The 15,518-nt window shown below is 45.1% G+C and overlaps 1 protein-coding gene across 1 annotated transcript in view; it reads left to right on the forward strand.

Annotated features, from left to right (window-relative positions):
• The window catches only part of PTAR1 (protein prenyltransferase alpha subunit repeat containing 1), a 109,458-nt gene that overhangs the window by 48,238 nt on the left and 45,702 nt on the right, over window positions 1–15,518 (forward strand). The window contains exon 5 of the mRNA XM_040417090.1: window positions 6,815–7,022. Within this exon, the coding sequence (XP_040273024.1) occupies window positions 6,815–7,022 (208 nt within the window). The remainder of the gene's footprint in view (window positions 1–6,814; window positions 7,023–15,518) is intronic.

Raw genomic sequence — 15,518 nt, forward strand, 5'->3', positions numbered from 1 at the left:
GTGTATGCAGCAGTGCTGTGTGAGTGTGTAAGTTACTGACATTGCCCCTCCACTTCATTAAACCATCAAGGAAGCTTTTAGAAAATATTTTTTCAAATTTTCTGTTGTCTAAACCTGGGGTGCTTCTTATGGTCCAATGCTTGTGGTTCTTATAGTGTGGAAAGTACTGTAGTTTATGTCCCGTATGCCTATATTGATGTGAATATATGGAACATGCATTAGTTCTATGCTCCACGGAATAACCTGAAAACAATTATACTAAACGTATTTTCTTCTAATGTCCTGATTCTATTGGCAGGCTCTTATTCTTATTTTTCTTTAATGGAAGCTTCTAGTGATTTTATGCTCTAACTGCGTCTAAATGATTTCCCACAGGAGTTGTGATTAGTTTCCCATCAGACTCTTATCTGTAGGCTCATCTCAATGCAGTGAGCCAGTGCTGGAGCAGATAGTACCTAGCATTCCCTGAGAGAACATTAAATCCTGATTGTCATGGACATAGCACTCTTAGTCCTGAGAATCAGTGTCTGTCCTAAGTATGGCCCTTTCTCTCTTCCAGTGTCTGTGTAGCTTGCATGAATATAGAGTAACTTGATATTAGCACCTTGGGAAATTATTTATGATATGATGAAAGGCTAGGGTTTTATGTACTACTGTTGAAGAGGTAACCTGTCAATACAAAATACATGAAAGGTCATATCTCACAAGTGAAACTAAATAATATATTTACCCTAAATGTATTTAGACACCCATTTGGCCCATACGGACATCCTGTGAACAGCTCATTCTACCTCGTCCCAGAGATACTCTATAGAATTAAGATTTGGGGTCTGTGAAGGACACTGAAGAAAGGAAAACTCTACAGTCCTCTTCCTGCGCCTAATTCAGGACTATACCAGCCTTGTGGCATAGTGCGTTGTCCAGCTGCCATGAAGGATCAACTTGGTCAGCCAGTGCTTGGGTTATCTCTACTGCCCAAATGTCTGTCCACAGGTGTCAGAGGAGTTAAGGTTTGCCAAGAAAACATTCCCCACACAATTACTCCACCTCTACCAACCTGAACTGTTGACATCTGAGCTTGAAGAGTTCATCAATCCATGCTGCTTCTGCCAAATTCAGATCTTCCCATCAGCATGGTGCAACACAAATCTGGATTCATCTGACCAGGCAATGTATTCCACTGCTCAGAGATCCAAATTCTGCACTAGTGTTGTCTTTCCATTTACCTCATACATTAATGGCACTCAAAATGGTAATCTGCATTATATTCGACTGCAGTGTGCTTAACTGCTCACAAGAATGTTTTTTTGTCCTCCTTTTCTTCCCCCCTTTCATTGATTAGTTTACAATCATGGGATCCCGTTTTGCTGGATGTTTTTTTTTCTTTGATCACACCATTTTTAGGTGTACTCTTGATACCATTACACTGGAAAACCCCAGAAGGTCGGTCGTTTTTGAAATCCTGGCCTTGACTAGTTTAGGGCTGATGACCATGCCTTGTTTGAAGTTACTCAGAAAGTAGATTTTCCCATGTGGCTTTACACTGAAACTGATTCATGGAAAACTTGCCCACTTCATTTAATGTTGCACTCTGCTGGTCACATGTCTTATTTCCATACAAGAAAGCTCCCGTTTTTTAAAGTGTAACTGTCATTTTTTTTATTTATTTGTGTAATGTATAGGGGCAGTGATACTGACCATTTTTGTAATATACTTTAATTACTGAAATTGTAAATTTCTATTAGAAAAATAGCTTTAAAGTAGCCCATTTTGAGCCTTAGAAACGCTCCTCTGTCTTCGGTTTACATAACTGTGTAGACTTGCTCAACACTAATTGTGTCATGTAAACAGAAGACAGAGGAGCGTTGCTAAGGCTCAAAATGGGCCACTTTAAAGCTATTTTTCTAATCGATATGTACAATTTCAGTAATTAAAGTATATTACCAAAATGCTCAGTACTTATACATTACAAAAATAAAAAAAGAATGTTACACTTTAATGAACATGTGGCTATTCAGTGCATGCATTGAGGGTCATTTACCATGCTATTTCCGCCACTGTTCCACTGTTGTGGCATTAGAAAGTCAAAAATTATGGTGAATGCCATATTTCTGGCATAATTTGCGCCTTTTTTAAGCGTCTCACCACTTTTCTATTGCTGCCCGCCGGATTTACTATAAATAATGCTAGAACCTTGCCGTAAGTTATAGCTCAAGTCTATGCCAGCCCTTGGTTAGCGTAGATATGAGTTTCTGACACACGGAATGCCAGAGATGCAACTAATTTAAAGGGGTTATCCCATGACTAATTTAAAAAATGAAAATCAGACATTATATAGTACATGACAATCTCTTTCTAACAGCCCTGTACCTCATATGGATCCAGAGATCTCCCCATTCATTGCTTTGCTAGACTTATATCAAGCTGGCAGCTCAAGGGGGGAGTGTCTTCTCTGCTGCAGCTCAGGGGGCGTGTCTCAGCTCTCCCGATCACAGCTCAAGGTGAGTGTCTTCTCTGCTGCAGCTCAGGGGGCGTGTCTCAGCTCTCCCGATCACAGCTCAAGGTGAGTGTCTTCTCTGCTGCAGCTCAGGGGGCGTGTCCATGCTCTCCCTATCACAGCTCAGGAGGCAGCTGAAGGATGAAACTGAGCATGTGCGGCCTTCTCAGTGAGCAGGACAAAGAAATAAGAAATAAGACAAAAACAAAGTGCAGGTCGCGCTATGCAGATAGATTTTATTGAATAACTGGGAGGCTATGCTACATTTTTAATTACATTCAATTACAAACGTATTCAGATCCAGGTGCTGGTTTGAATACTGTAGAATTTTTTTTTTATTTTTTTTTTGTTTTGTTGGACAACCCCTTTAAGAAAAATCTGCCTCTTAATAAATTAGGCCCCTCTTACTCCAGTGCAGAGGGGATCAAGTCTTGTTAAATGTCGCCAGTATTTTTTTTCCCGTCTTACAGTCCTTAGTAGATAATATCTAGTTTTGTTTTTTTTTTAGTTTTTTTTTGTTTTTTGTTTCTTTACTTCTGCCTTTTTATTTAGGAGGTCTTACCTGGTTTTAAACAACTCCTTTTGAGCCTTGACCTGTTTACGTCATAATGGACTTGCAGCCTAAATTCACCAATAAGTGAAAGATATGGAAATGCGCGCAACCAAGATGAATGTAGGAAAGGTACAAACAACTACAGATCATTTAACCACTTCTGCTCACAAAATAGAGACATCTGTTGTTATCCTTAGCATTAGATATTTTTGGGAACTGACATTCCTACAAACACTCGTTCCTTATAATTGCCCAGTTTAAATGTGCCGCCAATTAAAATGCTCGTTTGTTGGGTAATCCATCCTTTGTGGCACATAAAATCATCATTTGTTGGCAGGACTTCACTCTGTGTAGACAGGGATATCCTTTTGACAAACAATTAAACTGTGTAGGGAATGAACAATCGCAGCAAGGATCACTCACTCCCTTACAAGCGAGATGATTGCTGCATGTAAATGTAATTTAAAGAGGAACTGTCACCACAAAATGCAATGTAATCTGAAAGCACCATGTCATAGAGCAGAAGAAGCTGAGCAGATTGATGTATATATTTGTATAAAAAGATTCAGTAAAACATGTAATTTATACATTTATATCTCTGCGTTTTTCACGTCCTGTGAACAGCTATCGGTACAGGGAGAAGGTGTTTTCAGTGACTGACAGCTATCTCTGTGTACACACTTATACACACAATTCTATCAATCACTGATAACTCCTCCCTCCTGTACCAATAGTCTTTCACAGGAGGTGGGAAAAAAGATATAAATGTATAAATTGCAGGTTTTACTGAATCTTTTCTTACAAAAACATACCGGTATATAAATCTGCTCTCATCTTCTACTCTATAACATGGTGCAGTAAGATTGCATTGCATTTTGTGGCAACAGGTCCTCTTTAAATGAGCTGGTTATCAAGAACGAAAAGTTTGTTCTTTAATGTTGCCTTTGTAAATAGGCTCCTAGTTTGGTGGACTTCCACATCTCTTATTTTGTTTGGCTTTGAGAAAGTGATCTCCAGATCTTTTAATCTAGCAGGGGAACTTTTTGTGATCCGTACCGTCGGCACAATGTCACATTTGGTAATTAATTGTCTAGAAGGGGGCAAAGTCTTTAATTCCCAAACATTTTTATCACAAATTTGGAAGATATACTGTAGGCATACACACTTGACGGCAAATATTACAAGCCTAGTGCAATGGAAACAGGTAGAAGTTGCCAAATGCAAGCAATTTGGCCACAACTTTAGAGCAGTACACTGTAAACACTTGAAAAGGTTGTTCAGAAGTTTATGAAATAAAACAAACTGTAGCAAGGGAGTAATGGTTGCAGTTCCCTCAGTTCGTTTCATTTCTTAAGTTCTCAGAAAACCTTTTTTTTTTTTATTCCCATGGACCACATTTCACTCTGAAAGGACATATCTAAACATCCTTGCAGAGTTAGTAGCTGCACAGAGGTCAGTGACTGAAGTGCTTCCCATAGAGAAGGTAGAGTGTGTCAACTGCACAAGGGGTTAATGTAATGCCATTATGCACTCTGTATCTCAAAGGTTGTGTAAATTAGACCCCTCTTACTCCAGCGCAGAGGGGATCAAGTCTTGATAGATGTCTCCTGGCCAGCAGCCCCTTAAAGGGGTTGCCTCACTTTAGCAAGGGGCATTTATCATGTAGAGAAAGTTAATACAAGCCACTTGCTAATGTATTGTGATTGTCCATATTGCATCCTTTGCTGGCTGGATTAATTTTTTTATCACATTATACACTGCTCATTTCCAGGGGTTATGACCACCCTGCAATCCATCAGTGGTGGTCGTGCTTGCACACTGTAGGAAAAAGCGCTGGCCTCTATAGTGGCCGGGCCCGTGGGAGTGCACATAGCCTACTGCTTTTTCCTATAGTCTGCAAGCACAACCACTGCTGATGGATTGCAGGGGGGTCGTAACCATGGAAAAGACCAGTGTATAAGGTGATGGAAAAATGAAGTGGCTTGTATTAGTTTCCTCTAAATAATAAATGCTAGTTACTCAAGTGAGGCAACCCCTTTAATAACAATTAATAGGGTGCTGGTGCACAGCGCAGATGGAATGCAGTTGTGACGCAGTTACTGCAACAACAATCATACTTTCACAGCGCAGTTTTTTATTGTAGCCAGCTGCAATTAATTAAATAATTTTGATAATTTCCTCTATGCAGGATAACCAGTGCTTAATTAGGTGCTAAATTCTTTAACTGAATTGTGAATGCATGTTTGTTAATGCAGTCAACTGCACGCAGTTTCCAACTGCATCACAACTGTGCTGTGTGTCAGCACCCTCAGGTGGGCTAACTCTACCCTTCCTCTGGTCGGAAGCAGTATGGAGTGTGTAGGCTGAGAGTGAGGAGCAAGAAACTGAGTGAGCTGCAGATCTGAATTGAAAGCTAGAAGCAGTATTACAGTATATTTGCCAGCCACTGAGAAAAAGAACTGAAGGTGAGAGTGCTGAAAAAATACAAACTAGTGAAAGTAACTCATCTACACCTGTTTTGGACTTCACTGCATTATGGTTGGGATGATGAGCTTCAGGTCCCCTATTAAATTCACGTAGAGACTGGCTATCTGTTTGGAGAGACTGCACCCTGCGGAGGGTACTGTGAAAGTATTGAGCGAAAAATCAAAAGAGTGCTTAGGCCAGGTTGGAGAAATTCTAAAGGCTGACTGGAGAAAGAGAGACTCAGAGGGGACTAGTATTTCCTACCCTTCCATGCACACAACCTTTTGGGAAAATGATCTAGACCACCTTGTAAAGACTGTACTTACATTTAAAGCTGCCTGTGTGAACCATCTATCCTACTAATTTCAGTAACGCATCATTGTATGCAACAACACCTGCACCGCTACAGTAGTGCATGGTATCCTACTGTGAGAGAGCCCTGCCTTGTATCTACATGACTCCATCAAGGGCACCCCAACCGCCACCAGGCAGGAGCAACAAAGACAGGGTGTGCCCTGAAGGCAAGAAAAGACGCACCTTTTTCATCACTGCACGGCCCAGGGAGAGCCAGACTAAGGACTGCCACTGTTAGTACAACCGCCACTATCATTAACCCTACTGTCACTCTTGTCCTCTCGCTCTCCCCTGACGGGCTCAATGCAAAGGCAGAGGCTGTTTTTTTTTTGTTTTTTTTTACCATTCTTGCCTTCTCCATCGCTGTATACACAGTGCTCAGTAATAAAAATAAAAAAACACCACCACTAGCCCACACAGCAGCTTCTATCCTCTACCCTGGCAACCATAAATTATATATCCACTGTATCAAAATGTTCCTAACATAAAGCTGACATCATTTTAAAAAATAATAATATTTAAGTTGCACTTTTGTGCCATGAAATAATATAAATTAAAAACAAATGTGAAAAGCTACTTTTTTCATTTTTTGGGTATGAAAATGACAAAATAAAGTGGCATGCTTCACTGAAAAAAAAAAAAAGGAAAAAGTGATTTAACCAAATTGAAAAAAAAAGTTCTGGCTTTTGAAGATGCATGTAATAAAAGTACAGAAAACTTGTGTGATCAAGAAGAGGGGTACATGGCCTGGTCTTGCCTGGATTATAAAAAAAAAAAAGTCATGGTTTAAAGGGGTTGTCCAGCCTAGGAGCCATCCAACCCAATCCTTTGAACGTTTCACAGTGACATATGGCAAGAGTATTTATTTAGGGTTGAAAATGTATTTGGTGTATTTTATTTTTTCAGCAAAAGTAAGAACTCCTCTTCCTATTTTTCCATGACAGGAGATGGGTATTGCAGCACCTTCTTCAGGAGCACATTCCTCCCTCAGTTGTGAATAAGGAAGCACAGGTGCTCACCGAACAGCTCCAAGGTATTGTCCGTGAAGAGATGAATGTCTGCTGTGAAGCATCAGGAAGATACCCAAGCAACTATAATTCTTGGTCCCATCGAATTTGGGTTCTGCAACATTTGGGGAAACTAAATGTCAAGGTATTTGGGAAGTGAAAATTAAAGCTTTGGAAATGCTTGCCTGTAAACTGCATTTTTTTGTGAAAAAAAAAAATCTGAGAAAAGATTATTTTTCAATTTGTTTGAAGAGGCTTTTTACAGTTTTATGTAACTGTTAAAGAGGACCTGCCCCCTCCCCTGACATGTCTGTTTCAGTAGCTACTTGCATTCCCCATGTAATAATTCTGGATCAACTATCTTTATTTCTCTATGTTGTGCCATTCCTTTATTATTCCTGCTAGAAGTTATGAATGAATTGCTAGCAGTTTGCAATGAATGTCCAGATGGGTGTTACCAGTCTGACACTGGCTGCACTGATTGGATAGTGTCAGTGTGCAGGGACACACCACCAACTAGTAACACCGACCTGGACATTCATTGCAAACTACTAGCAATTCATTTATAACTTCTAGCAGGAATAATAATGGAATGGCACAACATAGAGCCATGAGGATAGATGCTCCAGAAATGTTATTACAAGGAAGATGCAAGTAGTTACTAGTACAGGCATGTCAGAAGAAGCGACAGGTGGTCTTTAATGATGGCCCAGCAGTCCGCTGATCAAGTCCTGACTGCTGAAACACTTGCTGACCTTCCAGGGGAGAATGCATGCAGTCACATATCTTTTGCAGTGTCAACTGAACCAGCATCGCTGAGTGCTCTAGATCAGGGGACCCTCCCTCTGTGATGTCCGTATGTCCCAACAGGGCATTGCAGAAGGGACTATCACAGTGGCAGACCCCCTTTTGTCCTTGCAGTGTGTGCGTGCACTAAATATGGCAGTTTTTTTTCTCATTGATATGTCTAAATTAAGTGACATTCTCCATCATTGTGAGACTGTTCGTGCCATTAGGAGACATTTCCACCAGTTTGATGCCTTATGTTGACGTCCATGGTCCTGTGCATGCAGACATTTCTTCACTACAGTGATCATACAGAATTGACTTTCTGTCTATGATAATCACATTGACTATAGTTCTGTTCACCATCTATTTCAAAATAATAAGTATGAGTAGTGTTGGGAAGAACGTTCTCTCTAGTTTGGTGATGCACAGAAATTAAAGGTGGATTTACACGGCCTGGGGATGAACGTTCCTGCAAACGCTCGTTCCTGACAATCTGCCCATCTAAATCTGCCGCCGATCCTGATGTTCGCGCAGGCCCACCGATTATAGTTTCTGGGCAGCAGATTGTGCTGTCTAAACGGCGATCTGCTGCCCAGAAGCAATGATTCTGTATGGGGACAAGGGGTCGCAATAACCATCCCTCGTCCTCATACTGTGGTCACCTTCACTGAACGAGCAGCTTCCTTCCCGACAATCATCTGTACATTGGGGCATCTAAACCCTCCTTTAGTGATTTGCTGCTTTATCACTATTTGTCTTCCAGTTCTTTTTCATTGTGTTTCAGTGCGAAGCATTCCTCTACTGAATTGTTTCAGCATTGAAGCCCTTACCCAGCATAATGCTGATACATAGTGACTGTTAGTGCTTATCTCCGAGGATTGTAGAGAACTAGGAAGCTGTAGGTTGTGAGGTTAACCCCTTAAAGATGTAGCTATTTGAACCCTAAGGCTAGATTCAGACTGGCATGTTTATTCCGGGAAACATGCTCTGTGAGTGAGCAATATTTCCCAGCCTGAACGCTGCTCCTGTGAAGTGAACTCACAACATGATAACATTATAATGTTGCGAGTTCACATCACAGGAGCAGCGTTCAGGCTGTAAAATATATTGCTCACACACGTGTTTCGCAGAATGAACTAACCTAAGGCAAATTTTTTTTCTTCACTGTATCCCAAGAGTGATAACGTTTACATTTTTCATTTGATATAGTTATGGGACCTTAGGAAAAAACTTTAGCTAGTGCACTCGGCTGCTTTGGAAAGTCCCACAGCGGTGAATGGAAAACAACGTGTTCAAAAGTAGTGAAACATTAAAAAAAAAACTATATAAATTCAGTAAAGTTAAAGAATAAAGTTAGTATGTCACTTATAATGTAAAAATGTATAAAAAAAAAAGTAAAAAAAAAAAAGCTGGCAGATTAGTAGTTTTCGTTAATCTCACCTGCCAAAAATGAAAATATTTTCCCCTCTCTGCTACATCGGTAGTTACTTTGATTAGCCTTTCCTACTGTTATTCCAATTTTACTTATATACCCATATTAGTACTATCAATAGTTAACTGGTCTGCGGTATACGTTAAAAGGGGCTTATTAGTATCAGCATTGTGGACATTTGGTGTGTGATGCAGATGCATTATATTTGGTCCCAAATTTGTGGGAATTATTATTCTTTTTGGCCATCTAGAATTGCCATTATCATATGGGCATTATCACAATATTAGCACACATATTATTGTCTCCATTTTGTTAGGCTACTTTCACATTAGCAGTTTTTGCGGATCTGTCATGGACCTGCAAAAAAGCTTTTGTTACCATAATACAACCGCATGCATCCGTCATGAACGGATCCATTTGTATTATGTCTTCTATAGCCATGACGGATCCATCATGAACACCATTGAGAGTCAATGGGGGAAGGATCCGTTTTCTATTGTGTCAGAGAAAACAGATCCGTCCCCATTGACTTACATTGTGTGTCAGGACGGATCTGTCTTGCTCCACACCACATCACGGACAGAAAAACGCTGCTTGCAGTGTTATTCTGTCCGAGATGGGAGCGCAACCAAACGTAACGGAATGAATTTTGGTGCATTTCATTTCGTTCAGTTCTGTCCCCATTGACAATGAATGTGGACAAAACTGAAACGTTTTCTTCCGCTATTGAGATCCTATGACGGATCTCAATAGCGGAATTGTAAACGCTAATGTGAAAGTAGCGTTCTATTTGATCCCCTGATGAACTGACCCTAGAGAACGGTTCAGAGAAACACGTCGGGACAAAGTTTGCATTCCTGGGACATATGGTATGTGTTCCTTTTCTCGCCCATATTCATTGGGGGACACAGGAACCGTGGGTATAGCTATGTCCTTTAGGAGGCGTTGACACTAGATAAAGCTGTTAGCTCCTCCCCTGGCAGCTATACCCCCTCCACCCTGGAGAGAGAGCTTCAGTTTTTTCTAGCGTCAATAGGAGGCACGACCTCCCTGAAGATTTTTTATTTTATTTTTTTATTTTATTTTTTTCCTTCTTTTTCAGGTGGGAAACAGTGGTCGCCTAGCCTCCCTGTTATCCCGGGGGAGCACATCAGCGTTGGTCCGCCACGCTGCCTCCTCCCCCACAAGAAGACAAGGTGGACCAGGGCAGCCTCGCTCCCCTGCATCCCGCCCGCCAGCAGAAGGGTCACCCATCCAAGTCCCTCTTCCAGTGTCCTGCCACTATGGTGCCAGTAGCTGAAGGGGTGACCCTGCTGGAGAAGAGGAAGGGTGAAGATGGCGGCCGGACAGATAAGTGATGCCTGCTCCCGGCCTCCCCGCTCCTGGCTCTGGTAGGAACTGTTGTCTCCTCTCCTCAGGTCACTGTACCTTCTCCAGCCTCAGGTGTGTCTTTCCCTTTGTAACCACCATGTCTGATCCCACGAGTGCTCATCCTAAGCTGCCAATAGCTGTCCATTATGCCTGCTCCATGTGTCAGGCAAAATTCCCTTGCGGGCAACCAGATTCTGTCTGTACTGCTTATCAGACGCCCAGGCAGGGGGCCCCCCTTTAGCCCGTATCGCTGCCTCCCCCCCTAGCATATGAGTTACCGGATTGGGCCAAAACCCTTTCTCAGGCGGTGGAAAACCTTGCTACAATCTCCCAATCCACCCTAGCTATAGTGGGTCGCTTGGTTGAGAATCCGCCACCAGCGCAGGCTGCACCTTCCTCGGATGCACCCTCTAGGGCTTCTTGCTCGGGTGATTCCCCCTAGGTCACTTCCCCCTGGTGAATCCGTCTGCGCACGGCAATTACAAAAGCGTCTCCCTCTCCACCCCGTGTACGATCTCACTCAGGTTTTTCTTCTCCTGGGGACGTGCCGTCCGAAGGAGAGGTAGAGAATTCTGATTTGGACATGGATACGGAGCAGCCTTCCAAGTTGGCCTCCTCTGTAGATAGCATCCTTTTTCCATCCAAAACAGGCATCAAAGGTGTTTCCTCACCATAATGATTTTTCAGCGGTGGTTTCTAAGGCTTGGGATCATCCAGACATGCATTTTTCCACCCCTAAAAAGCTGGATGTCCTATATCCTTTCCCAGCGGATTGTGTGTCCACGTGGGCGTCCCCTCCTAAGGTCGACCCACCAGTGGCACGGCTCTCCAAAAATACGGCTATTCCTATAGCCGATGGATCCTCCCTCCAGTCTGCTGAAGATCGTCGGATGAAGTCCTTGACGAAGTCCCTCTTTGCAGCTACAGGGTCAGCCCTTAGGCCCGTGTTCGCCTCCGTGTGGGTGGCTAAGGCGATCTCTGAGTGGGGCAGCCAGCTGGACCAGGACTTGGTGTCCGAGGTCCATGCTCAGGATCTTCAATCCTTGGCGCAGCTGATCACCCAGGCGGGGAAGTTCCTCTGTGAGGCGTCCTTGGACGCTAGCGCCCTCATTGCGCGCTCTTCAGCGCTTGCAGTCACCTTACTTTGCAAGCTTTGGCTGAAGGTGTGGGCAGCGGATGCGACTTCCAAAGCGTTCTTTAGTCGGACTTCCCTTCGCCGGCGCCTGTCTCTTTGGTTCTCGGCTGGACGAAATTATTTCTGAGGCCACGGGAGGCAAGAGCACCCATCTCCCACAGCCTAGAGCCAAGCGGGCATCTAACGTTAGGTCAGGTTCCTCGCGTGGTAGGCAGGTTTATTTCCATAGATTGACGCAAAAAAACGTCCTTTCGGGCACAGCCCTCCTGGCGTCCCAGGCCTCAAGCCACTCGACCTTCTGCTGCTAAGCAGTCCTCAGCCTGAAGGTGCGCCCCCGCCCAACAAGGTGGGGGGCCGCCTCCTCCTCTTCCAGGACGTCTCTGACGATTGGGCACTCGAGATTGTATCCTCAGGATACGTGATCGAGATCCTGTCTGTTCCCCCAGACAGGTTTTTTCAATCCCATCTTCCACGGGACCCCGAGCAGGCGGCCGCCTTCTCCAAGGCCATTCAGTCCCTCCTGGACCGGGAAGTAATCTCTCCTGTTCCCCCAGCAGAGAGGTTCAATGGGTTCTTTTCGATCCTTTTTCTGGTCCCCAAAAAGGAGGGCTCGGTGCGCCCAATCCTGGACCTCAAACTGCTGAACAAGATCCTCTGTCTCCAGCGGTTTCGGATGGAATCCCTTTGTTCCGTAATTGCTTCTCTGGAGCAGGGGGAATTCCTGTCGGCCGTAGATATACAGGACACGTACCTCCACGTCCCCATCGCGCGAAGTCACCAGCGCTTCCTGAGGTTTGCAATAGGAGACTATCATTACCAGTTTGTCGCCCTCCCGTTCGGACTGGCAACTGCGCCTCTGGTCTTCACAAAATTTCTGGCCCCTCTTCTCGCCCTGCTCCGTTCCAGAGGCATCTTCCTTATGCCTTATCTGGACGACATCCTCATCAAGGCTCCCTCTTTCGCTCAGGCGTCGAGCAGCGTACGGAGCACGCTAGAATCCCTTGCACGTTTCGGGTGGCTGGTCAATCTGCAGAAGTCCTCTCTGACTCCCTCCAGACAACTGGTCTTTCTGCGTATGCTTCTGGACACTGAAGCGGCACAGGTTCGCCTTCCTCCGGACAAGCGACTGGCCTTGCACCGTTCGGTGAGGGTTCTTCTCGATTGCAGGCTTCAGTCCATTCGCCTCTGCATGAGGACGTTAGGGAAGATGTTCGCCTGTTTCGAAGCGATTCCCTATGCCCAGTTCCACTCTCGCACATTCCAGAGAGCGATCCTGTCCTCCTGGGAAAAATTGTCCGAGAGCCTGGACTATCCCATCCGCCTCTCTCCCCAGGTGAGATCGTCCCTTCGTTGGTGGCTGTCGGTTCCAGTTCTGGGAAGGTCTTTCCTTCCGATATCTTGGACCGTTGTTACCACCCAGTCTGCTGGGTTGGGACAGGACAGTCCAAGGCACATGGTCTCGGTCGGAGTCCAAGCTCCCGATCAATGTCCTGGAGCTCAGGGCGATTCTTCTATCCCTCCGGCACTGGACCCACCTCCTGAAGGGTCGCCCCGTCAGAGTCCAGTCGGACAACGCCACGGCGGTGGCATACATCAACCACCAGGGGGAACACGCAGCCTTGCGGTGATGCAGGAATTTGCCAAGATCTTGCCGTGGGCGGAGGCCCATGTACCGGCAATTTCAGCTATCTACATCCCCGGTGTGGAGAACTGGACTGTGGACTTTCTCAGCAGGACGACAATAGATCCGGGCGAGTGGTCCCTCCACCCGGAGGTGTCCGAGGCAATCTGTCCACGTTGGGGTCGCCCCAACGTGGACTTGATGGCCTCAAGGCTCAATCGGAAACTTCCCACCTTCCTCTCACGAGCAAGGGATCCGGAAGCTTGCGGCGTGGACGCCCTGATCTCCCCTTGGCAGGGGTTCTCCCTCCTTTGCGTGTTTCCCCCCTTCCCCCTCCTACCCAGGGTTCTACGGAAAATCAGGATGGAGGCATTTCGACGATCCTCGTCGCGCGTGGTACGCCGACCTCGTTCTCCTTCTAGGAGACGTCCCTTGGTCACTACCTCTCAGAGACTACCTTCTTTCGCAGGGAACGGTCTTCTATCAGCATTTAAGGTCTCTTCGTTTGACGGCGTGGCCATTCTGACGCGCAGAGGGTTTTTCGGCGGATGTCATCCGCACTATGATTCAGGCCAGGAAGCCTGCGTCGTTCAGGATCTATTACAGGACCCGGAGGTCCTTCCTGGGTTTCTGTGAAAGCCGAAATATTCCACCACTTCGTTTTTTGCTCCCCACGGTCCTGTCCTTTTCTTCAATCAGGGTTGGACCTTGGTCTGGCCCTTAGTTCTTTGAAGGGTCAGGTATCGGCGCTTTCTATCCTTTTTCAGCGCCCTCTGGCCCCCCTGGGGCCTGTAAGGACTTTTCTTTAGGCTGTGGCACATACGGTTCCCCCGTACCGTCCTCCTTTGCCGCCTTGGGATCTGAATTTAGTCCTCTCAGCGCTCCAGGCTTCCCCCTTTGAGCCCTTAGGGAAGGTTTCTCTCCGACTCCTGTCCTGGAAGGTAATTTTTCTTGTCGCTATCACTTCCATCAGACGAGTGTCCGAGTTGGCGGCACTCTCTTGCAGAGAACCCTTCCTGGTTATTCATAAGGACAAAGTAGTTCTCCGGCCCGTTCCTTCCTTTCTTTTTTGTCATTCCGGAGGGTCCTCACAAGGGATTGGCGGCCTCCAAGGTGCTGCACAGTTGTGTAAGGCGGCTACTTGGTCCTCCTTACACACATTTACAAAATTTACCAGGTGCATACTTATGCATCAGCGGACGCTGCCTTGGGCCAAATGGTTTTGCAGGCGGCAGTTTCTTAGATGCCTGCAGGGACGCTTGCTTCCATGGCTCTGTGTCCCGTCCCCCCCCCCCCCCCCTGTGGACTGCTTTTGGACATCCCACGGTTCCCATGTACCCCAATGAATATGGGCGAGAAAATTAGGTTTTTGTAAAACTTACTAGTAAAATCTCTTTCTCGCTCTTCATTGGGGGACACAGCACCCATCCAGTATTGTTGTTCGACCACAGTTGTGGCAGTTGCTGGTTTGAACCCCGTTGGGTCTTTTGGCATGGTTGGTGTTCCATGTTTTTTCTTTGGTTGGCTTGCTTCTCCTACTGCTTGTGCACAAACTGAAGCTCTCTCTCCAGGCTGGAGGGGGTATAGCTGCCAGGGGAGGAGCTAACAGCTTTATCTAGTGTCAACGTCTCCTAGAGGACATAGCTATACCCACGGTTCCAATGTCCCCCAATGAAGAGCGAGAAAGAGATTTTACTGGTAAGTTTTACAAAAATCTCCTTTTTTTCCCACTGGTGATCATATTTGGACGCCACTGGTTTATTTGGGATCATATATGTATTATGTGCGATTATTTAGCTATGTTGTGACTTTATTATTTTCTGATACATACATTGACCAATGACATTACTGTTCGACTGTAGTCATAATAGATATAAAAACGCGCTAAGAGCTATCAGTCTTAGGGTATATTCACATGTAGTCCCTTTGCACAGGCAGTTTTTTCCTTTCCTCCATTACTGGCTTCCTTGGTCCCAGTACCGACCGACAACAGAAAGCTTTAAAAGGAAAATGATATATAGTGGATGGCACTCCTCATGTAGTTTTCGGTGCTCAGTGGTAATGATCAATATAGATATAGGTAAAGACCACGGCACTCGTATTTAAAGTAATCAGAAATTGTTAGTTAAAAGGAAAATGGACATAGTACAGACCCGCAAACAGATCGGTTCACCACCGTGCTTTATTGTATTTACACAGGTCAAACTTGTCACATCGCTCATAAAATTGGTACTTTTGCCCGACCCGGGTTTCACTTGCCAGCTCCGTCTGGGGCGTCCTTACTTCACTTTCT

This window comes from Bufo bufo, chromosome 2 (genome assembly GCF_905171765.1).
Source record: "Bufo bufo chromosome 2, aBufBuf1.1, whole genome shotgun sequence".
Lineage (NCBI taxonomy): Eukaryota > Metazoa > Chordata > Amphibia > Anura > Bufonidae > Bufo > Bufo bufo.